Source organism: Mastacembelus armatus, chromosome 13 (genome assembly GCF_900324485.2).
Source record: "Mastacembelus armatus chromosome 13, fMasArm1.2, whole genome shotgun sequence".
In the NCBI taxonomy this organism is placed as follows: domain Eukaryota; kingdom Metazoa; phylum Chordata; class Actinopteri; order Synbranchiformes; family Mastacembelidae; genus Mastacembelus; species Mastacembelus armatus.
In genome coordinates, this window is record NC_046645.1 from 16742625 (window position 1) to 16766860 (window position 24236).

A 24236-nucleotide genomic window follows, 5' to 3' on the forward strand; every position below is an offset into this window, starting at 1 on the left:
TTCTACCCTCTTAACAGAGAAACACAGCATACACAAACCAATCAAAGGCTGGAAATAGCTACAAATGTAAAAGGAAGCGCTTGCTATCTTGTGTAATCTTCCTCTCAAATTACCGTCAGTCTGCACCAGAAGATTATTGTGTTCATCATTATGATCATTTTGGTTCATTTCCTAATTACCGAATTACACATCCTCATATTGCTTTTGTTTGCATTTGTGTGACGTGGAGTAGAAAAGAGAGAAAACATTATCTCTATAGCATCAACATGAAGCAGATGCTTTTCATACATCAGCTCTAATTGTTTTAATGTGGCATAATGATGGCGGAGCTTTCATCTTGGACACATGTCTGCACAAATATACAGAAAGCCTTATTATGATATCAGCTTGTATTTGATGGTATCATTTTCATCCACCTGTGTTTCAGTTAGTTAGATCTGATTTGAATGATACACTTTGCCAGTGTTGGTCTTTGACCTAGAGCAAATTGATGTGCTTCACCTTCCTCTCATAGAGGATAGGATATGGTTGTATTTAAAAGCCTCAGAAGGTGGCAGCCTCTAAAATACGCTAATGTGTCAAAGTCTCATCCTGCTTCACACTCATAGGCTAAAGCCAGTTGCAATTAAGAGCTGATGTGTATTTTATGGGACTGTAGAGCTGTTCATGAATTTGAAAGACCTGTTTAATGTTTGGTATCAGTGTAGATGTATCTCATATGGTCTGAATGTTCTATCATCACTATGAGGAAAGATTAGACAGCCTTTTGGTTTGTTTTTTCTTTTCTTAAAACTTTGTATATAGCAAGTAATCATTAGACAGTTATAGGTAATTACTTTTATTTGGTGGACTTTAAAAGTATCAACACAGCTATATCCATAAGAGAACATGATCTATACTCCAATCATAGATAAGAAAAAGAGATTAATACATTACTATGCCTCTAAAGTCTATGTAAATTGAAAGAGAAGTCTTATAAGAGTGAAGTGAGTAAACTTTGGAAAACTGGCCTGGGCAGTGCTAAGAATCAATATGCATAGAATGAAAGAGAATGAAAGCGAAGAAGAATGAGGGAACAATGAAGTTTGAGCATCGTTTTTCCAGTGTAGGACATTTTGTTGACAGGAAGTTCCAGTGTTTTGGAAAGCCAGCCTGGCTCAGCTCAGTTCAGCTGCCTTTCCATTATGTATCCTATCACTTATTCATGCCACCATATTTTATTGATACATACACACACACATGCGGGGTCATGTTAGGAGAGATTGTGTGTGTAAAATATGTGTATAGATGAAAGTCACTGTGACAGGGTGTGAGCAGATGTGTGTACATGTGTGTTTTGTGTATATGCTCCCAAAACGTTATGTTTGAAGTATGACTGATGCATGTGCATGAATACAAACACAGCCTATGCTGTATGCGTTGCCTGAGTTTGCTGCTATCTGAAAACATGATATAAAAAAAGCCTACTTTGAGAGTGTGTCATCACTCTCATTTCCCAAAAGGGAGCTAGATGAAATCATTTCAGCTATCTAAGGATGCATTTTCTGGTGTGCATTAGTTCAGAGAAATTTTACAATTACAATAATACAGTTCACACGTGTTTGGGGTTGCATCAATAACTTGAAACTTTAACTTTTTGACATCAAATTTATAAGTGATGCACATCAGGTTTGTTTTATATTCTACTGCTATCCTGATATACTACAAGACCAATTGGAATATGCATTTCTGTACATATTACACTGGCCATACACAGATGTGTCCCACACGTGTGTCCTTAACATGTTTTCTTACACTACTGTGTGGCTAAAAATGTCTTACTGTTTCTTGTTGCTGTAAGACATTAATAGTGTTGCAATCAGTTGTACACACAAAAGTCATGAAAATAAGTTTGTGATGAATGAAAAAAGCCCACATAACTGGGATTGCTCATTGTCATCATCACGTGGGGGGAAGGTGGTCTACAATTTGACAAGCTGAAACACATTGTGGTACTGAAGCTTCTTTTAAAAAAAACTTAGGTAAAGGATATGATTCCACTGTTATTTTTCTTCTGCAATGTCTAAGCACAGACTGCTATAATTCCCAATGCAAGCTGCATAAGACAAACATGATGTGAGATTTTAGTTGGTTTGACAAATCTCTGGAGAAGATACAGTATTTGGTGTCAACTTGACACCAAAAACCCCCAAGTCTAAGCGGAAAAAGTAAACTGTGCATTCAGCCAGGAGAAATTATTAGACATGGGTTTCCAAACTGCCTGCAGACTGGCCATGGTCTATATCTGGCTCATGTTCTCTTGGGTCAAATATGATCTATTGTATCATTTTAACATTTAGCATTTGATTAGTATCTTACTCACGAACCAGCTTGAGAAAAAAAAACAAGATGGAAAACGAGTGCCTTTGTGCTATAATCTGAGAACTGCAGTGCCATCAAGAACATAATAACATAGTTCTGGTCTTGGTGTAATTGTTAGTATTCGATGTACATGATCACTGTGTTTTTTTTGTATCTTTGCACAGTACGGTTTGGAAATGGCCTGGATGCAGTTTGAGTGACGGGTCACAGATCAGGGCGAGTTCATTGCTCAAGCCAGTGGAACGACAGAAGCAGCAGCGACAACAAGTGTTTTACTGTGTACAGCTGCTGCCAACGGTGGTAAAACAGATTGGGTGAAGTGGATTGCCGTCAGCCACGAGACCATTTCTGATGCTCTGCACAAAGTGTGTCTCCAGTGCTCTTGTTGTCCAACCAATCCAAAACAGATGTAGGAGCGGGGCTTTAAAAAGTGCTTCCCACCACTCGTTCTTGCCCTAATTCTCTCTCACTCTGCTCTCGCTCGTCCTGCTTTTCTGTGACCCTTTACAGCCCTGTGTGTGTGTTTGTGTGTGTCTCCCTTGAGCAAGCTTTTAAGTGCAGTCTCCAAAAAACTCCACAAAAGCCCATTTGCAGTCAGCTAGAGCCCCACACAACAGTATGGAGTGACACTAACACACACAGACACATATACACACAATTACATTTACACACTGAGACCCTCACACATGTAGACACATACTCTCTTACACTTGCACACACGCACACTTTTCACACTTCCCTCTGGGCAATCGAGGCAGAGTGGCAGAAGCGAGGCTGGGATAAATGATACAATGATATCCAGGCTTGATTTTGTCAGTGGAGTCGAGAGAGGATGAAGAGGAGGACGATGTGGAGGAGGGGAGAGCAGTAGCAGCTCTGAATACAGGAAGTATTATTCATCTTCTCACACTGTCGCCATACATTACACTCAAACTCTTGCCTGGCAATGTAAAGACATACATACACACAGAATGGAGAGGTAGAGGGGGCTGCTGAAAGGCAGATATAATGACCACACTCTGCTTTCACACTTGCTGTCTCTTCTCTCAGCACCATACTCTCTGGCCTCAGCCAGCCTCGCGTTCCTTTTCTGCTCTTTCACTGTGTCCCTGACGTCTTCTCTACCCCCCCCCCCCCCCCTTCTTCCTTGCGTTTGTTCTTTCTGTCTGTCACGGCAGCACTGAGTAGCTTTCAGGGGGAGAGTGCTCTCATTTGCTCTCTCTCTTGCTTTCTTCTTTCTCTTTGGTTAAAGCGAGGGGACAACATGGCCCTCAGGGCATGTCACAAAATGATTAACTAATAGTTTTGAGTTAGTCAAGTATCCAAATGGTGTGCATGTGTGTGTGTGGTCCATTGCACGAGTACTTCAGTCTATACACTGTGGTGGCTATTAAGATCCTAGTCACAACTGTGCTATGTAAAATATACATACAGCTGTATACACAAGCTGTGAGAAAGCTGAGCTAAAAACTGGTCATATTTATGCCCATTGAAATCTTAGCCAGTGATAGATTTCAGTGGATGGTTGGAGTTTTGAGCAGGCAGATCTGATTCATTATTTATCCAGCTAACTCTCTGGACACACTAAAAGGACTCAGAGTTCATGACAAATCAGACTGGCATGCTAAAAACCTAAACTATCACATTCAGTTTGCTTGTAGAAACCAAAAGCAGGCACATTCAACACTCCAGTGTCTTTTCCTTGTCTTCCACTGGCCACTGTTTCCTATTGCTGTTCTGTTAATTCATGCCTACCAGTTTCCATTTGACCTTATGACAAAGCTACCAACAAGTTCATATAAGCCCCAAGCTCATATAAACCCTGTGTAAGTGTGGGAGAGGTACAATCCACATCAGCTTTGGGTTCATCAAAAATTGAACTCATGTAGTTCAACAAATGATAACACAGACAGAAAGCACCCTGCAAAAAACTACAACTGTGTCCTAAAAGACCTCTGCCTCTGATGAAGAACAAGCAGATATTATCTGCTGACAATCTTTTTCAGCCAAATTCTTCAAAGGTTTTAGGGCACTTTCTGAACAACACACTTGCATGCTTTTGTAGGAGCCACAGAGACCCTAATTAGCCCATGCAAACAAGGCAGGACTGAGAGTAGGACAGGGTTTAACACACAAGTCACCTTTGCAACCAACAAAGTAGCAAACAGTAAGTAAAAGTAAACATTACTGAAGGGAATGCAGTAAAGCAAGTTGTTCTGGTCATGTTGTTTCTATTTCAACTCACCTCCAGACGGTGGCTAACAGTGGAAAACTAAACTGCTAAGTGGTTAGTGAGACTAATGTGCAGGTGGACTACACTACCAAAAAGCTTATTATATTCTATTAAATATGGAACAGGGAATAGTGGATAGCAAATGCTTTTTTCAGTTTCAGCTTTTTCTCAGAAAAAAATAACTAAGTAAATACATAATTGAATAAATAAATACAATTTTAAAAAGAGGTACCAACATTTCTAGCCACATCTGCACAATATATGCATGTTACTCTTGGTGTGTGTAACAGTATGTAGAACTGAAGCCAGCAGACATCTGTCCTGACTGATCGGAAAAGAAGGACCTCCACGCCTATACACCACCCTCACCCCTTCACCGTCCCTGTATGTTGTTGCTCTTATGATGGCTATCAGCGTACTAAAACAAGGCTGAATAGCAAAGAAACCAGTCAGTCGGCAGGATAATAGCATGGCTTTGTGTGAATGGAGTTAGTGGCCAATTCAAATACAGGATGTATTGTACAATCATTAAATCACACAGCTGTCTGAACAGGCGTGCAGTCTAGTTTCCATGTTTCCTTAATAGACCAATTAATGAGGTTTTCTATGGAATGATTTATGCAATAGCAAAACGTAAAAAGGCAATTCAGTTTCATACATTTTTTTATTACATGTTTTTACTGTGCAGCTTACTTGCACAGCTTAAAGCTTCAACACAGCTTGCAGACATGAATTAGCTACTTTATTGTGAAGTGAGAAGTATAGTGATACATATTTAGACCATATATATTGCTACTGTATGATTGTATGAATGGCTATACTAATGTTCACTTAACATCTGCTTAGTTCAGTATCAAATATTCAATGTAATAAAAGAACATTATCATCTAGCCTTCTTACCTTGGCAAGACAACAGTTGCTTTCCTGCTAAACAGATTGAGGTAAACCTTTTACTTCTGTTTGGGATTCTCAGTGTGTCTTCAGAGAATAAGTAAAAATGTGACAAGATTATACATCATTGTACTTGTACAATAGCCTCAAAAAATGACTGATTTGGATTGGCTGGACGGCGTCTATTATTCAGATAACAACATGGCTTTGATGTAATAGTGTCAACACTGATTTAAATTTATAGTTCAAGCTTGAAGACTAATGTTAATTTCTAAGAAAGATTTTGCCAACATAAAGTCTACATTTTAAGTGTGTATTCCATGGTACAGTATAACTGTTGTATGTCAGTCTGCCTCATGAGGTGATTCAAAAAATAATGCAATTTGCTTCACATTAGGCAATGAGTATTATTATTATTATTAGTATTTTTCAGTAACATTAAGGGTGCCAAGGTGGATGTGAGCCTCAGTGGAAAATCACCCTGTGAGGCCTTTATTATTGATATGCATAGAATTTCATGCAGAATCTTAGTACGATGCAAACAGATATTGTAGTTAAAGTTTATTTATATGGTAACTTAAACAGCCATACATACCCACACATAACACAGGGTTGCATATAACTAACAGCATGGAGTTCAGCTGGCAGCATTGTGTACTGTATGTTGAATATAGAATGACAGCACTGTGAGCCACTTAGATGTATGAGAATGCTTTTACCTTTTACGCCCCAATATCCTTATAATTGCAGTTAAGACACTTTCTGCTTTGCAAAAGGAGTTTCTGAGTGTGGTTAAAAAGTGCATCAATTCTTCATAGAAAGTTACCTTCAAAACTACCTATAGCTATAATCATCACCCCTTGACTTACCTGTCCATTGCATTTTTTTCAAATTTTATGTCTTGGCTTTTTTTTTAACTGGGATGGACTGGTGACCTGCCCAGGGTGTACTACTGCCTTTCACCTGAAAAGAGGTTTGTTTGGGATAGATAATGGATGGATGGCCTTTTTGTAAATTCTGTTCCAATATTTTTAGTAAAATTGTCATTGGTTTTAAACAAATCTGCATCTACAATTTAAAAGTGTTTAGTCTATTGTATGATGTAAAATCTGAATGTAAATTTTTACTTTTTGTAAATAAAGGTGGACAGTAACATTCTTTTTTATTTTTGTCAGGGCATGAAGGTAACACTGGAGACAAAAATTTGTGTCATATGTAAATAGAAAAGTAGGAATGTTTGTAGGAAATACCCCAAAAGTAGGAAGTATGTTTGTCCAAAACCTAATACCGTGATTAACCGTCTGATGCACCTAAGCACATTTTTGTGTCGAAGGGACATTAACGTTCCCGTTGACTTTTCTGAAGGTGCAGCGTGTTAAAAAAAAACATTGAATCTCTTCTTGGGGGTATTATATTATATCCTATTATTATGGTTAGAAATGGTCAAGAGACTGACCTTCTGGGATGAAAAAGTTCATTATTATAAGTGAAATGGAGACAGCAGCAATTTTCTGATCATTTGCACACATCTACAGTATAATGGAGAAAATTTCTCCAAATTGTTTTGAAGACAAGCCCCAAACCAGGACAATCAACAGAAAAATAATGAGTAGATGAACCAATTACTGCCCAAAGGGACTAATAACTAAAGCAATTATGGTGCTTTAGAAATGAGTAACAGTAATGAGTAATGTATTGCATTTTTCCAGTCAGGAGCTCGACACCAGTTAGATGCATATGATAGATTACAGGCTCTTAGCAGTTGCCAGTGGCATTAAAACAATAAGACATTACATCTGATAGGTTATTGTAGTATACAGTGCACATTCATCAAATGGAAAAAGAACACTTGGTCCAAATGGAAAAACAGCATGCTATAAAAGTGTAATGGTGTCTAGTGTAATATTGATTAGTAAATGGGGTGAAGGAGATAAGTAACATTATACTGTTTCTTTAAGATAGTTTTAGGACAAGTGCTTAAAACCAAAATACTCAAATACGTTATTTTTGTAAACACATGCACACAGCTTTGCGTCAGAGAGGAAACCCTCACTCTTCACCAAGACATTACATCAAGAGATTTTTTTTATTTCTATCTTTGTTTATCTTTTCTATATTTTGCACGCACACACAGAGCAGCACATGGCCACAGAGCTAATGTTTTCTCTGAAGTGATAACATCAGTAATACAGTGGAACTCTTCCAAATACTACACACAGTGTGTCACCAAGCCAGAAGCCTACAGTTGGATCCAACAGCAAATGATCAATTACAAAGTCAGGATGCCTGCTTAGACCACAGTCTGCAAAGCTCATAAATAATAAGAACATTTTAAGAGGCAGTGCAGCCCAGTCACATGGATACATGTGTTTGGGAACTAAACATACATAAAAGTGTATACTTGACTATGATTTAAGTGTAAATATTACAAAATTGACAGCAATGCATATAGAGAGTATTATGTCAGCCTTTTGATAAGGCTTCCCTAAATATTAGAGAGAGCCAGTTGAGCTTTGTGCTGTTCAGACAGTCTACTATTATTACTATTATTAGCAGTAGTATTAATACTCCCAGTTTCTTTGAGCTGGGATCCAACAAACAGAACAGTGAGTCAGTGGCTGTGGGTGGTCCCCTGCATCTTGACCTCATCAATCAACCAAACTAAAACCACCACACTTGCATGAGTGTGCACGCACACAAATACACATACATACAGACACACGCACACACACACAAACACACACACACACACACACACACACACCCTCACACACACACACACACACACACAAAATGCAGCACAGAATCATGAAAAACAAACAGCACACTGTTAGCACCATGAGAAGGGGATATTTAGTATAAATTGGCCTTGTGACAATCCTGGGGAAGACCTCAGACACACAGGAGTAGATATCTGAGAAGGATTAGTTTCAGGACAGGTATAGCTTTCACAACACTAAATATGTGTTAACATTTTAATGCTATGTGAAATTTAATATGCATACAGCAAAAGCCATGTAGAAACCAAAACAAACAAGCCTCACATCTGTCCTCATCTATCTGAAATAAGAGGCTGCTAACCTTGTTTGTTGAAAGACAATAAAAAGTGTACTCAAGATAGCTGTTTCTGAGTTCTGATAAAAAAAATATTCTTAACTATTGTTAAGAACCATTTTTATCAGCTCGGATTTTTAATAGTAAAACATCCATAGTAGTCAACACTGAATCTATGCAACCATCCATCATCTACCCCTTATTCCTGCTATCCAGGTCATTGGAGCCAATCCCAGCTAACAATGGATGAGAGGTGGGCTACACTGTGGACAGATCACCAGACTATCACAGGGCTGACACATAGAGAAGTACTCACACTTATATTCACAACTACAGGCAATTTAGAGTCATCAATTAACCTAACTTGCATGTGCTTGTGGGAGGAAGCCGTAGTAAAAAATCTGACCAAAAAACAAATTCTAAACTCTACACAGATAGGCCGTGGGACTCAAACCCAGAGCTTTCTTCCTGAAAGGGAACAGTGCTAACCACTGCTCGACCGTGCCATCCACTACTTCATCAAAATCTCTTGATCACAATCAAATTGAGTCTCAGTGTAATAACAAAGAGCACTTAATTAATTTAGGAGTTCATTACTAGTAAAAAATATTGAGCCTATACTAATTAGATGTTGGCCTAAGATGGAAACAGTATGGCAAGACATAGAATGGTAACGACTGAATGTGTCAAGCTCTGCTGATGGAAACAAAATGAGGCTGGAGCTTTTCATTCACATTTAAATGCAGTTATCAAAGGGAATTCACACTCTTCAGGTGGAAAAACATCACCACGGTAACACACATTTCCCCACAGTACCTGCACACCTCTGTTGAAATGTTCATTTTTGGGAATTCAATAGAATTTACCATGAATAAGAAAGGACAGAAACATACAGTACATTATTAGACTGATTAGAATGACAGCTGTTGCAGTGATAACTTAATTATAAGTATTATTAAATATCTCTACATTGCTTTTTTTACACAGCCAAAGGATGTACAATGCACTACTGTACAGCTCAGTAGTTCATGCCAGTTTACGTGTCAACCAGTCAAAATGAACACATGAGCTGTGCGTGTGGCTCTAGAGTCCACAGTTAGGCTACTTCATTATAGCAATCTGACCATTTTACTACAGTGCTGTATATACCCAACACATAATGTGCCCTTGCATGGCGCATTATACATCAGCCTCTATTCTGTAATGGTGTACCTCCACTATCCTCACCAACAATCAGCTGTACGCTGCAGTTTCTAAGGAATGACACAGTGTGACTGAAAAATTGCACTATAAGATAGTAGTTTGGGAGAGTTGATTTAAAGTAGACACAATAGTGTCTCCGGTCTCCCCTCTCCGTGGTCAGCTCTATTGTGTTTCAATGAAGCCCACTTGACAGTATTTTTGCTGATAAAAATAAAGACAGCATACGGTTGTGACAGCAGCTGTGATATCAGACTAGATACAGGAAAAACAAATTATAATCATTTATCTGGTGCTGTTCCTGTATGTTTGCTCATCCACAAACCGGCTAATAGGTTTTGTAGTACCTGGGGGCAGAATGGAGAACTACACATTGGATTTTTTTGAGACGTTCCTGATGCAACGCCACCATAAGGGCATCGCAAACATAATGTGGTGAAAAATATGATGTTTTGAATCACTAGGTATAAAATGGAAAATAGCTGTTCTCTATGGCTGATTAACATAACACCAAAATGATTCAACTGCTGTAGACAGATGTCTGGCATCTCTTTCCCTGGAAAACTGAAGTGATGCACAGTATTTTACACTGTGGCAATAATCACTCAGCACCAAAAATAGGGACAAAATAGAAATACCCTACCACTTAAAAAATATTGTATATTGTGACATGACATACTGCAAGTAAACAGACAAAATGTGCCATTGTTCCAGAACTGGAGCCACTCTCAGCTGAGATACACCAGGTCGTGTTGAGCAGTAGCCCACTCTCCATATGGCTTCAATGGAATTTATGTTGGGCAGGCACCAATAAGCCAAATCTAGTTAGTGACATTATATCATTGGAGCCAAATCTAATTTCAGCCCCAGTGTATTTCAGTCATCAGTAACTCTCTCCTCTTCTTCTTTATCTTCTGTTCTTTTTCTCCATCCTTTCCGTCCATCTCTCTATGTGAGTGTCACCTGCCCTCCAAACTGGCGACACTGGGTCTCGGCTTTAGCGTGAGAGCCCCATTACACTGACTGGAGGCTTTGTTTTCCCTATGAATCTGCGAGAATGTATGTCTGTGTGCATGCATGTGTGTGCCGGAGGAGAATGTCAGAGACAGAGTGATTTGTTACATCAGCAAGCATTCCAGCTCTGAGAACCTCTGAGTTGTGAAGAGACACATAGAGGGGGAAATGTCTTGTTTGTTGGTTTGTGTTCCATCCACATCTGTTTTTATAAAGGATTATATAGCAAATAATTTTTCTTGATGGAAAAACTGAAATGCACTGGCTCCCAAACATTTGAGGTGGTGAAGACTTATCGTCTGTTGTTGCATTAGGTTTGGCCTGGGGCCCTCTCAAAAACTTGTCTATGTTATACTATCAGTGCTCAAGCATGCTTTGCTCCCTCCACCCCCCAGCAATAGCTCAGCACCCCCCAGAGGTCCCACCCTTCAAACTGGGAACCACTGGCTTTGATAATGACATAGACCTTTGAAAGGTTAAATCGATTGTTTAATGGAAACCTATTACAGATAAACAGGTATGGTGAGGTACTGTAAAGTATATGAGTGTGTTTGCAGTGAGGTTCAAGATCTCTTTTAACAGCTTCACTGTGCTGTGTGTGTGTGTGTTTAACAACACAACAGCTCTCAGCAAATAGAGAAACTGAGCAAGATAGCATCTGTCTCTGCCCATCTTAGTCTCACGCCAGGAGACACACACATTCACAGAGCCTTTAAACACCATATACAGCTCAATTTACAACTGACACAGTTTAAGTGCATATAGATTAACATGGAAATCCCAGCAACTGTAAATAATTAATTGAATGAAACAAGTCTGGCAAAAAAGTGTGCTGTTCACTATAACTAAGGGGAGGGAGGCTGTTATGTGTGGATTATATGGAAAGGATGACATGTTGACTGTTCCCTTGTTCAAAAAGAAACCTACAGGAGCTCAGATCTTTGGAGCTAAGGAAATATTTGGACATTATTGTTTCTGTAGAAGTAGCACAGTGAGTAAGAAAATGAATGAAATGCCTTATGGTCCACATTTCTGTGTGCTGTATTTACTCATCTATAGCTTGAGGTCTGGGGTCTAAGAATGGATAAGGCTCTCATCAACACAAGGCCAGGATGTAATGTGGCATTTGGAATATGAGTATTTCGATTTTGTTTAGATTTCATCTGGAATTATTTAGATAAATTTAACTGTTGGAGAGTTTTTGGGGCATTGCTTTACTGGCTGTAGACAGTTAATAGACATGCTCCCCGTCTGATGCAATTGTACAGAGTATGTATATGACAATCCATACTCAGACTCTGAGGGCAAACCTCAGGGATAATACTATTTGTTTAATGTTACTTTCATCCCAGCCTATTTTCTTTCATCCCCTGTGTGTTCACAGCTCCAGATGAACACAAACTTTTCACTCAAGGTGAAACCTGTTCACCTGTCTTGTGTGTCTATGCCTCACTCCCCCTGAAGCCAATATACATTTTGTTCTTGATTTTGCCTTAATTTCATGTTAACAGATATTTAAACATATGGCATTTTGACATTTTGGCAGGTCTGTCTCATTGGTGCGCAGCCCTCTAGGCTATCGCTATGGGTCATATCCCATCTTTGCACCTGTGCACTGAAGAAAAATTGGTTTACGCTCACCTGGGGTGGGCCCCAGGCGAACTCTTCCCTTTCTTTTCTTCAGCCTGAGCACTGAGAACAAGATCTTCGACGACATGACTTCAGCAGACTGCAGCGTCACTAGAATCTGCAGCGAGTGTGGTACCGGCTACATCTTTGAGGACGACCCCGCTGCATGGGCTGCATGGGAGCGGAACACACCGGCAGAGCCCTCACCCCAAGGGCGAACAGCATGTTCTGCAAGTGGCTGCCCCCCGGGTGTCTCCGCCAGAGCGTGGAATTTTTCATTATTGCTGGAGCAGAGAGTGCTGGCAGACCGAGGAGAGGCCTCCTCCCTCTGCTCTGCCCTCCGCACCACAGCTTTCCCCGACTCTCTCCCTGCCAAGGAAACTCCTGGCCGGGATGACGAGCTCGAACCCATCCTGGAATCAGCCTTGGAGCCATAGTCAGACGGCTCTGCCTCCTTGCTATACCACTCGCCACACGGCTACCTGCTCCATCCCCTCCCGTCCGGGAAGCCAGTGCTAATGTCTGCCGCTAGCATGCTAGCTGAGCGGCCTACACCGGCCTCTTCTATGCCTCTGCTGGCCATGGCTCAGGAAGAGCTCCTGGGCATCATCACGATGGTGGCTAACAGGTGTAAGCTCAGGATGCCCACTTCGGCTGGTACAACCCACGGCAGGTGGGAGCGGCCCACATTTCCATGTGGCAGACGATGGCGCACTGGAATATTTGGCTGCATGTCTCTCCCCTCCCAGAGACAGCGAGGAAGGATTTTTAGAACGGTCCCATTAGCTGTGACGGCTTATTTGGACCACACTTCCAGGAGCTGGTTAAGGAGCTCCAATCCCCCGCAGACAAGGCGGAGAGGTTTCAACGCCATATGACGGCACCCCCTCGCACCCCTGGGGCATGGCGTGGGTGCCATGATTATTGCCCAAGGGCAAGACGTCCCACCGGGCCCCAAGCTCCTGCTCCCAATCACTGCCCTCAGCCGGCGGTCGCTCCGGCTCCTCGGACCAAATGCCTCCTGCTCCTCAGTGGCTTCCCAAGGCCCCTAGGCTAGCCTGTTCCTGGGCTACCCTGGCACCCGAACCTCCCCGCAAACAGCAAAGGTTCTGATGGTGTGCGGGGAATGCTTGTGGTGTTCTGAGGAATGTATATGTCATGTTTTCAGTTCTGAGGAAAATAAACATGTTTACATCCCCTGGGAGGGCAAATATTCCTCTGTAGCTCAGCCGACTCCAGCCAGTCATACTAACCCTTTCACACACATTTCCCACACAGTGCAGCCCTCACGCTGCTGAGCACGTGCCGGCTAGCTTGAGCGAGCATGCTAATCAGCACACTCCCTTCACACAGCTGTCTTGTTTGGGCCCTCTGAGATACAAGATATGTTATCAAAGGGAGTTGTTCCACCGGTGGATGTGGCCCGTGAATTTTATTCCCATTATTTCCTGGTCCCCAAGAAATCGGGAGAGATGGGCCCGTCCTAGACCTGACACGACTCAACAAATCAATGCAGGTCAGGAGATTTCATGTTAACGACGGCCCAGCTCCTGCTGCTCACCGAGGTGACTGGTTCATGTCGATAGATCTGAAGGATGCGTATTTCTCCATCATTCCCCAACACAGGGAATTCTTGCACTTCCGTTTTCCAGGGAACCAGCTATCAGTACAACCGCCTGTTGTTTGGGTACTCGCTGGCTCCCCACTCTCTGCAGAACGTTTGTCTCACTGGCTATGTGACACCATTGCACAGTCTTCAGGTTGGGTAGGCAGCCTCCGGTCGGCATCCGTGCACACTCCCCTAGAGGAGTGTCATCCTCCACAGCTCTCTTGCGTAGGTTGTCAGTGGAAGACATATGTGTGGAAGCCTCATGGGCATCCCTGTGTTTCTTCGTGCTTTTCTATTTGTGGGATGTTGCGAGCACATCCCTCTCTCATGCTGTCCTGGAAGCCTCCCAGTCATAATTAGGCTGGCAAGCCTGGGAGGTGTGTTTTGTTACACTGATGCGGCACAGGCTTCCGTCTGTTTCAGCTTTATATGAAACCAGTACTTATGCATCCCACCTGGCGCTTGCTTCACTTTGGGTCAGGCGGTTACTCGCATTTCCGTTGTTTTACGGACTCTTCTACTGGGAGGCTGGGCCAAGTGAGGCGTAGAGGATTTCTGGCTATCGCTTTGATCCATATCAATAGCCCAGAAGGCTGCGCACCAATGAGACAGAACGTTGGTTACGTATCGTAACCTAAGATTCTGTGCATTGGGCGCAGCCCTCTGGGCTGTGGGCCCCACTGGTCCCTTGAGTCAGCTGAAGAAAAAAACTGTTTGTTTATTAGGGAAGAGCTCGCCCGAACTTCCGCCTTATATCTGGGAGATGCGGACGTGTGGGACACTCGGTTCGGGCAAGGGGGGCCCACCCCAGGTGGGAGTAAACGAATTTCTCTTCAGTGCGCAGGCATGAAGAGGGAATATGACCCATAGCAATAGCCCAGAGGGCTCCGCCCAATTCACAGAATCTTGGGTTATGATATGTAACCAATGTTACTATGTTATTACAGTTAGACTGCCAAATGCATCCATTATTCTCTGTTTTACAAATGTTCATAAACAATTACCATATTTTCTGAACTATAACTTTTTTACTCCTCTGGCTTGTAGTGCCAATTACGAAGTGCGAAGAAACTTATATGTGTTAATTTACTGTCATGTTGTCGAGTAGTCACTAGTGTTAGATGGCAACTCAACTGAAGATAATACTGTATGACTGAACAAGTAAAAACCCTTATGTATAACTGCTAGTGTAACACAAGTAAAAATACTGTCCAAAAGAAAGAACTATACTACAGGTTTCAAAGTGCAGGTCATAAAGTATGTAGCTGAAACAGTTTGGAGTGAGTGTCAGCATTCAGGCAACCTGAGAGTGAAGGACACCCCGCTTCACCTTCCTCCCCGATGTTGGTCTTGTTCGAGAGTCAATGTCCCTGTTACTTTCATACAATTTTGTCACATTTATATAAAATATATCTTTGATCATATGTAGTTACCAAGAAAAATCATTGCAAAGTGTGTAACTATCATGCTGCAACCTGAAACTGTAACCCGAACTCCTGACCATTCATTGCACTCTCCTCCATACAGCAAACACAGGAACATTTTGTTTATGTTACAGTGCTGTGCTATTAGATTAGCCTACAGACACTGAAGCCTTTCTGCCTATAAGAATGGATGGGGGAACCAGCAAGTGCATCACATTCCCTGTGGATGATGTCTTCAGCACACCACAAGGCGCACCAAAGAGAGAGAGTGTGTGTGTGTATCATGGGTGTATTTTGATTTAATGCGATCAGTAATCAATTTTGTGTTGCATTAAAAGGCTGGAGAGGGACAATGGGGGTTGAGATGTGATGGTGGGGACAAAAAAAGAGGTGACTGACTAGTAGTGTCTGGGAGCCTCCAACATCTAATCTAATGAAGAAACATGTGGTGGGGGGGGGCAGTAAAACAGAGTGATGAGAAGACAGACAGTGAGAGAGGGAGAGATTTAGAGAGAGAGAGAGACAGAGAGATGCTACAAATGAAGTTAAGTCCTAAAAGAGGGGTGGGCATGGTGGAGGCTGGGTTGGATATGTCCAAGGATGGTTGGGGGGGGTGATAGTCGATGCTAAATCCATTAAGGCCTTGTGATCCCCCATCCCTTACTCCAACACCAGCACACCCCACCCTTTGCCCCCACCACCACCTGCACGTGCACACACACACACACACACACACACACACACACACACACACACACACACACACATTTAAATGAAAGGAACTCTTGTTCACTTAAGGGGGTGGGGGGGTCGGGGTATAGTACTGCCGCTTCCTAAATGAGTTAACCATTTGGACTGTCAGGGCCAACGACATGTCTGCTGCACACACATGCCGGCAGGAAGCCTTAAAGTAAAGCAGGGTGTGTGCTGATATGCCAAAATCTAGCGCACGCACACACACACACACACACACACACACACACACACACACACACACACCCACACACACACACAACCAGAACATCCTACTACTGGTGAGCTAATCCATCCCTGGATCCTGACCTGGCAACAGTGTATGATGTATAATACCACAGTGAGGGACAAGACACTTGGCTGCAATGGAGACTTTTATACTGGGATTTAAAAAGAATTCTGTGAAAATGAAAAAAATATGACCCAGATCACCAGTAAAGCATAAGAACATGCACTGCTATGAGATCTACCACTACTACATGTAAAATCACCATGTTTAGGTTTATGTAGTATCTTCAGAAAATATTTTTACAAATTTATGTTAAGGTACATCTTTGGAGCTTTTCTGTATACTGTATATAATACACACAGTGTTTCATACATTTCAAAGTTCTAAATATCATTTATGTCTAATTTCTGTTGCACAAGCAGACAAAAAAAATATGCTAAAATAGCTTAGTAGAGACTTATCTTGACAGTGTGTAAAGAAAAGCAAAGCTCTATCTGTTGTTTTTTTTCCTACATTTGTTGCTTCAGACTGGACATCAGTTTTGGATCAATTTTTTTGCATTCATGCCTGCTTAGACCACAGGCTGCAAAAAAAAAAAAAAAAAAAAAATCCCCCTCCCCTCCCTTTCTGAGATTTTCATCTGTCATTTTTAATAACCACACTGTGAAATCACCAACAGGACTCTGGATTATAATCTAGATTAGAATAACCAGAGCTCAAACAATGTCACTGTGGCAACATCATCATTATCATGAGTATTCTCTTTGGATTGTGAAAAATCACTGTTACTGACCTCAATTGGGAACACAAACAGAAAATACAAGAACAAAAGTTTTAAGCAGGTGGACGTGTTCATGTCAAATGTTTATATGCCTGCATACATGTGGGTGGATAACAGAGTGAGTGTATTTGCTCACTTTGTACTGACCTGTAGCAGACCCTACTATATCCCTGGAGGGAGATTCAGACATGGCATCGGCCAGTCTCTCCCGCAGACCTTCGTCACTTGTGTCTGCTGACCCAATGTTGTGTCGTGGCACTCCAAAGCTCTCTGGCCAGCTACCGCATACCTCAAGTAGGGTAACACCACGCCCATCAAATGGCCCTGCAATCAGAAAGAAAAATTGTCATTTTGCATAAGTGGCCCACACTAATGATCCCCACTACTTATTAAGTTGTGCCTAGAATTTGGCACCTCTTCAGAATGACTGCACAAAATGTATGTGTGTATGTATATATATATATGTCTATGTATGTACATATTTATTAGTGTGGAAAAATGACTTCATCATCAAGAGGATGTGTCAAATACATAAGGAAAAAGTTGGACAAATAAAATGTGCTCAATGGGGACGTGACATAGGCACTGTAAATAGTCCAGTCCAGAAATTTACCAAGGTGAGCATTCAAAGACAATCATTTTGTCAGTTTACAGGATATGTTACTGTATAAACCTGAAACATTTTTATTAAATCCTTGCTGAACTTTTATGTCTGCACTAACAGGCGGATCATACTGTCTAGGTGGACTGAATTTTCAATACAAGATGGCCCTTGCAAAGTATGTTAGTAATTTAGAAAATGATTGGACAAGTTGCTGCTTGCAGTTTACAAAAGATGTTCTAGTGTTAAAGTTAGGCTGATTCTTTTATTGTATTAAATATATTATCCAAACATTTTTCGACTGGTATGACATAAATTAATTTATCACACACTAGTTCGACAGGAGTTCAGCAGATCGGTTGCTATAGAGTCACAAACTCATAAACACAATGCATTGCCTATCAAACCAAATGCACATAGACTTATACTGCACTCTAATATTTTCTCTTTTCTGTCTGCCGTAATTTCTGCAATCAGAGAGATCTTGCGCTGTGGAGCCAGAGAGTCTGCAACCTGTTTCTCTCTTTCTCTGTCTGTGTGTGTGCGTGTGTGTGTGAGACGAGTAATCCAGGCAGGCAAGCAGGCATGCAGACGCTAAAACAACTGGTTTATTCTATTAGTGCTCATTTGACTTGGTCACTATGCCTGCCAGCACTAAGAGGTGATAAAGGCTGAAAAGGATGATTTAGTAGTGATGTTAGGAAAGTGCTCCTATGACTCAGCACACTTCAAAAAACAGTACAAATCTATGACATCACAGCTTCAGTTTTACCTTATCATCATCACCAGTTTGAATCTGCAAATCAGCATCTAAGAGTATCACACTGGTGTGCATGAAATGGCTGAGCAAACCTGTGCAAGATGTAAATCAAATCATACAAATCAAAATCAAAATTGGGTGAACCTCCAGCCACATGAATATCGTGTAATATTTTATACTTCTCCTGCTTCTGCAGCGGATGGTAAAATACCTCTCACTGAAAAAATGAGTGTGAGTGTTTGGACCTCAAACATAACCAAAGAACTTTTCTGAGTTGTTATGTTTGCTCAACAAATCTGGAAGGATGAACACAGTGCAACTGCTTCCTGTAGATACTTTTTTTGTTTCTCTCTGAGACAAGTAGACAAGCACAAGCACACGCACGCACACACTCGCACAAACACACACACACACACACACACACAAATGTTTTCTCTAGTCCAATGAGAAGGCAGACAGGATAACATCAAAGGAAAAAGTGAAGACAAGGTCAAATGAGATCCTCCATTCCTGAAAAAAAAAAACACTGTCCATGTGCACAGTCTTTATGTGTGTATCTCTGCATAAATGCTGGATTTTAGATGAGCACATATTGAGGGTGAAGCTAGAGGCAACTCAACAAGACCAGTATATGTTTCTGGCTGAACTGATTCCTTTATATATTTATTTGATAATGTTACTATGTGTTACATTAGATGTATTCTATCAGATTATTAAAATGTACAGTATATCACATTATTGCCACAAATGCCACAACGGCCCAGGCAGAATGTGCTTAAAGCTTGGAAAAGGTTGATTTAATGAAATTTTTAAATACAGAGGCATGTAAAACCTCTGCCAAATGGTCAGCTGGAGGTTTTAGTGGGTTGTACCTTTATAAGCGATGACCCACACTGTCTTGTCCAGATGGGCCTTTACAGCTACAAAATTCAATTCAGCTTTACAAGCACACACATACACACACCTCCAGCTATCTAGCATTAAATCAACCACTGTGCAGGACATAATAACATCATATCACCTCTTAGTCAAAACACAGTGTTGTTTTACACGAACACACAGACACACACACACACTCACACAGTTCTGGGGACTTACTATAACCTTAAACCAAGATATCGTTCTAAAATTAAATTATTCACATGGCAGGTTGTGGTACCTAAAGTGAGACCACACAGTCCAGTAATACCAGTAGTACACACACATTTGTACGGGTATTTTGTCATTGATATAATGCATTCCCTAGCCCCTTCCCCTGACCTTATTGACTGCAACTAAATTTTCAACCCAGACTCTTACCCTAACCCTAATTCTAACTTGAACATGAAAACTAAATGTCAATTCTCAAATAGTCTTTTGAAGTTGTGAGGACCAGGTACAGTAACATGGGCCCCCCACACACATATCCACCATGCTCTCATGGCTGGTTGTGGTGGAAGGCCTTCAAAGGGGAATCCTTTGAAAAATCAATTCAAAATACACAGGCTGTCTCTGAAGTTATCAGAGAAGTAAGCCACTGTGTGGGTGTGAGAGAGTGAATGTGTATGTGTATGCTTTTGGAGGTCGGTCAGTGCTATCACAGTAGAAACCATGGAGGCCCGTGCAGCCTCTAACCCTGGTATTAGCACCTGTCACTGGCCTGCAGCGGAGTTGAGATTGACCAGGCTTTAGGGTGTATACACACACACACACATCCTGCTCTCTGATAGCCCGTGAGCCAGGCAGATCAAAGGATTTTCACTGTGGTTGTTTTTCTGGATGATAAGACCTTGGCAAAAGGTTAGGAAGAGCTTTAGGTTTATCAGAACATACTTTGACCAATATAGGCATTTGAAGGCCAACACTGATAGCTTTAGACTAAAACTGCCGATCGCTGAAGGTGGTGATGTTCAGTAGTTTACAAACTGTTTTAATGCCAACGACAATTAGAATATTTGTTCAGTTAAGAGCTGGTGTCCCTTGTGTTTATGTAAATGTTCTGAACTGAAACCTTTGAAAACAGCATTGATACACAGTAATGAAAACACCTAAAGCCATCAGTTTTGATTAGTCAGGCTAATATTATTGACTATAAACTATAACAGATACCCGGAAATGCCTTGTAAGTCAGCTGATACATAAGAAAGAATCCAGTGAGTTGACATAATGCTTTGGACAACACTCTCCTGTACCCTGGATCTGTAAAGATATAAAGATTGAATTATCCAGAATTACTGCATAGTTTCTACACTTATTTTTCATTGCTAGCTCAGTATTTTCATTTGTCTCTTAAAGTAATTTTCACATGTCCGTATATAGCACAAAAGAGTTTTTGTCCATTGTGATCAATCCTCACATCCACATTGGCCATGAAAGGGTTCATTCCAAACATGAGCCTAATATGTGTCATAGGGGAAAGAATCCATTGTCCTCTCAGTGTAAAAATACATTTGTAAGATCATTTAAAGCTGATGTGAGGTTGGACAAATCATTTCCCAAGTCACTGTCATTTTGTGGTGCTTAGGGTGTCCCAGCACAGCATTTCTTTATTATGATTGTTTAAAAAGTTGTATAGGCTCTATTTGCATTTCTTAAGACAAATTTGAAATGTTTTTAAATGATTTATTCTAAATGCTTGTCACAAAAGATGTTTCAGCCATGTTTTTCAGTCTCACGTGTCTCACAGATGTGCTTCTATTCAGTTCGATTCAATTCAGTTTTATTTGTATAGCGCCAAATCACAATACAATCATCTCAAGGCACTTTACAAAAAACCTCCCAAAACCAGACAAATCCAGCAGTCCTGCATGAAATTGTCCTTCATGAAGGTGATAATGTTCAGCTTTTGTGTCAGAGACCTGTTGAGTCATCTGAATGATCATTTTGGAGGCTGTAGTTTGTGCTGCTGTTGAACTGTACTTTCTTACTATATGTGTTTCTATTATTGTGTCCACCTCATTTATATCACTGAGGTTAGGCTAAATAACAAGTACATCTATGTCCTATGTGAGTTTATTGATGCCAACAGAAACTCAACCAATTATTGAATCCTAGGGTTCTCTTTTTCTACCAGCACTGTGAATGTTTCATAGCTGTGTTCAAATGAAGACATGAGAACTGTAACTGGTGGTACATTGTTATTGTCTATACATGTGCCTTAGATTAAGATCACAATTACTGACTTAAATCAACCCTATCTATCCACTGTACTGTACTGTACTGTATTGCTCTGAGTAGACATGTACTGTATCTCTCCATGGTGTGCAAATGTGTTTACTGACCCCTCATTTTTTTCTTTCTGTCTGTAAATCTTTGAGATGTGTTTTTGGCAGGAGAAGGATTCTAAACACGCAGCCTGGATTGTTGTTTTTCTCTCCACCATGTTAAACCCCAGTAGGATGAAAAGCCACTCTCCACCCAGCTGTTAGCCCCCTCACACTGGCCCTACTTATCCATCCAGCCAGTGCTACTTTCCTTAAAGATTTAATCACACTGCAGCTGTATATACCTTTACAGCTGGGGATTAGGATGGTACAGTTGGAAATGAGCATGCTTCCCCAACTATAATACTGTCAGCACTATAGCACTGTGAGTCTGATGGGTTTTATTGGCATATTTTGGCAGTGTCATTTATACAGGTCAGTAGTATTTGTCTTGATGGAAATTACTGCCCTGGTAAACATCCTCTGTTATAACACCTGAAAATTTAACATTACTTACTGTCCTTCTCTGTGACTGTATTATCTGTCAAATGACAGATCTATAGAAACATTTTGACTTTTTATTTTTTTTAAATTTTGTTTTAGTTTGATAAAATCTACACTGAATCACTACTGAACAATAAAATGGTTTTAGGACTTGTACTCCTGCTTTGTGACATTTTTTACTGTGGGGCATCAAATGTTACATGCTTACACATGCAAGAACTCACTAATAAGCAGGATCCATTCATCAAATTAAAATTGACCAAGACTTTAATTCTTTTCCTTCAATTTCTGACCTAGCTCTATCTCAGATGGTTGACTCCATTTTGTTTTTCCTTTTGATGATTTCATCTTTTATGCAATCCAGCATACCTTCCGGTATACTGCATTGCAGAGATTAGTAAATGTCTGAAGGAAATGCTATTGTACACATAGCATCCTAAACACACAAAGTTTAGTCTCTTCCTAAAGAAAATGTTTGCCACATTAATTATAGCCTGCAAACACATCCTCACATAGTATAAAAGTATAACACTACACACATACACACATGCACACACACACACATACACATACACACACACACACACACCGGTATAATGGTCTGAATGCCACTGTTTCTGGGTTACCTGTGCAGTTAAGAAGGTAATGCCTGGTTAGTTCTAATTCAATTAAGCTTTAGTGCGAGGAGGCTGATTGAACTAATTCCTTTATTATGGGTCAAATGTAACATGTGCGGGAGACAGAGTATACTTGAGTGGTGGTACTGAGAAGTCAGTCCCTGAGAAAACAGGGACAGTCTGTTACTAACAAACAGATCATAAATCAGTTGATACAGCAGCTAAGGTGGCAGCTACACAGTTTTAGGTTTATTAGGAACACCTCTAAAATTGTATGTGATCCATATTCAACAGATTTATAACAAATCCTGTCTTTGTAAAGCTTTTAATGTTCAGTGTTTAAACTATTTCAGGGAGAGGTACAGAGTGGATATATTAGAACTTTCTGTTATTTGCTACTTGGTAATGGTCAAAGTAAAACTGAGGGCATAATGACAAGCTGGAAACAGACAAATTTAAGCAAGGAAACCTAATAAAGAATTCTAAAAGTTAAAACATGCATTTCCATATGGAAATGCAAGTGGTCACATCATATTTTGTGAGTTGCACACTGGTCTATGTACTCTATATATTAGGTTTTACATCCGACTATTTTGATTAACTGAACAGACTTCTAAATTACCATATGCTCAGTGTACAGCATAGGTCATGAAAGAAGGTTGTTGTAGGTGGTTTAATGTACAAAGCACAAGATTTGACACAGAAGATTGGGATTTGATGCGGTAGCTTCTGAATACACATATCCTGTGTTAAATTTCTTAAAATGAGAATTTGCTGCACTCACACTCACTCCTATGGGCAATTTAGAGTCACCGATCAACCTGACATACATGTTTTTGGACTGTGGGAGGAAACCAAAGTCATTTTTGTGTCTTTTTTGATCTGTCCATAATTCTCAAAGACGTTTGTTCAAAAAGACACATTAATGATAACACCAGGACACTGTTTATGGAGATGATTAGGTTTATGATTAGGTCTTTTTGTCACGTTGAAGATTTGTTGAATTCATATACTTCAAGTGTTCTAAATGTTATGGATGCGATTGCTACTGTCAAGGATAAAGTGATCAGGAACAGGCAAAAGGTGGCTTGGAGAAATGATAGGGCACAAAAGAGGGAGTGCTGGAAGGTTGAACAACAATGGCGTAAATCAAAGCTCCAAGTTCATTATGACATTTATAAACAAATGTGTGTGTTCAATGGAGCTTTGTGTAGAAAAAGAGAAATGTATTTTTTTGAAATCATTACCGACTAGATTTCTAAAATGTAGTACCACAACCCATTCAATTAGTTAATAACTATTACAGTCTGGAACGTTTCCAAGGGCCCTGAAAACTGCTGTCATCAAGCCTCTCCTAAAGAAGAACAACCATCGGCCCATATCGAACCTGCTGT

The 24236-nt window shown here is 40.7% G+C and overlaps 1 protein-coding gene across 3 annotated transcripts in view; it reads right to left on the reverse strand.

The window, feature by feature from the left end:
* Nucleotides 1-24236, reverse strand: part of bcas3 (BCAS3 microtubule associated cell migration factor) — a 316301-nt gene that overhangs the window by 14157 nt on the left and 277908 nt on the right. For all 3 annotated transcript variants that reach the window (XM_026328270.1, XM_026328260.1, XM_026328252.1), the window contains one exon: nucleotides 17326-17502. In XM_026328270.1, the coding sequence (XP_026184055.1) occupies nucleotides 17326-17502 (177 nt within the window). The remainder of the gene's footprint in view (nucleotides 1-17325; nucleotides 17503-24236) is intronic.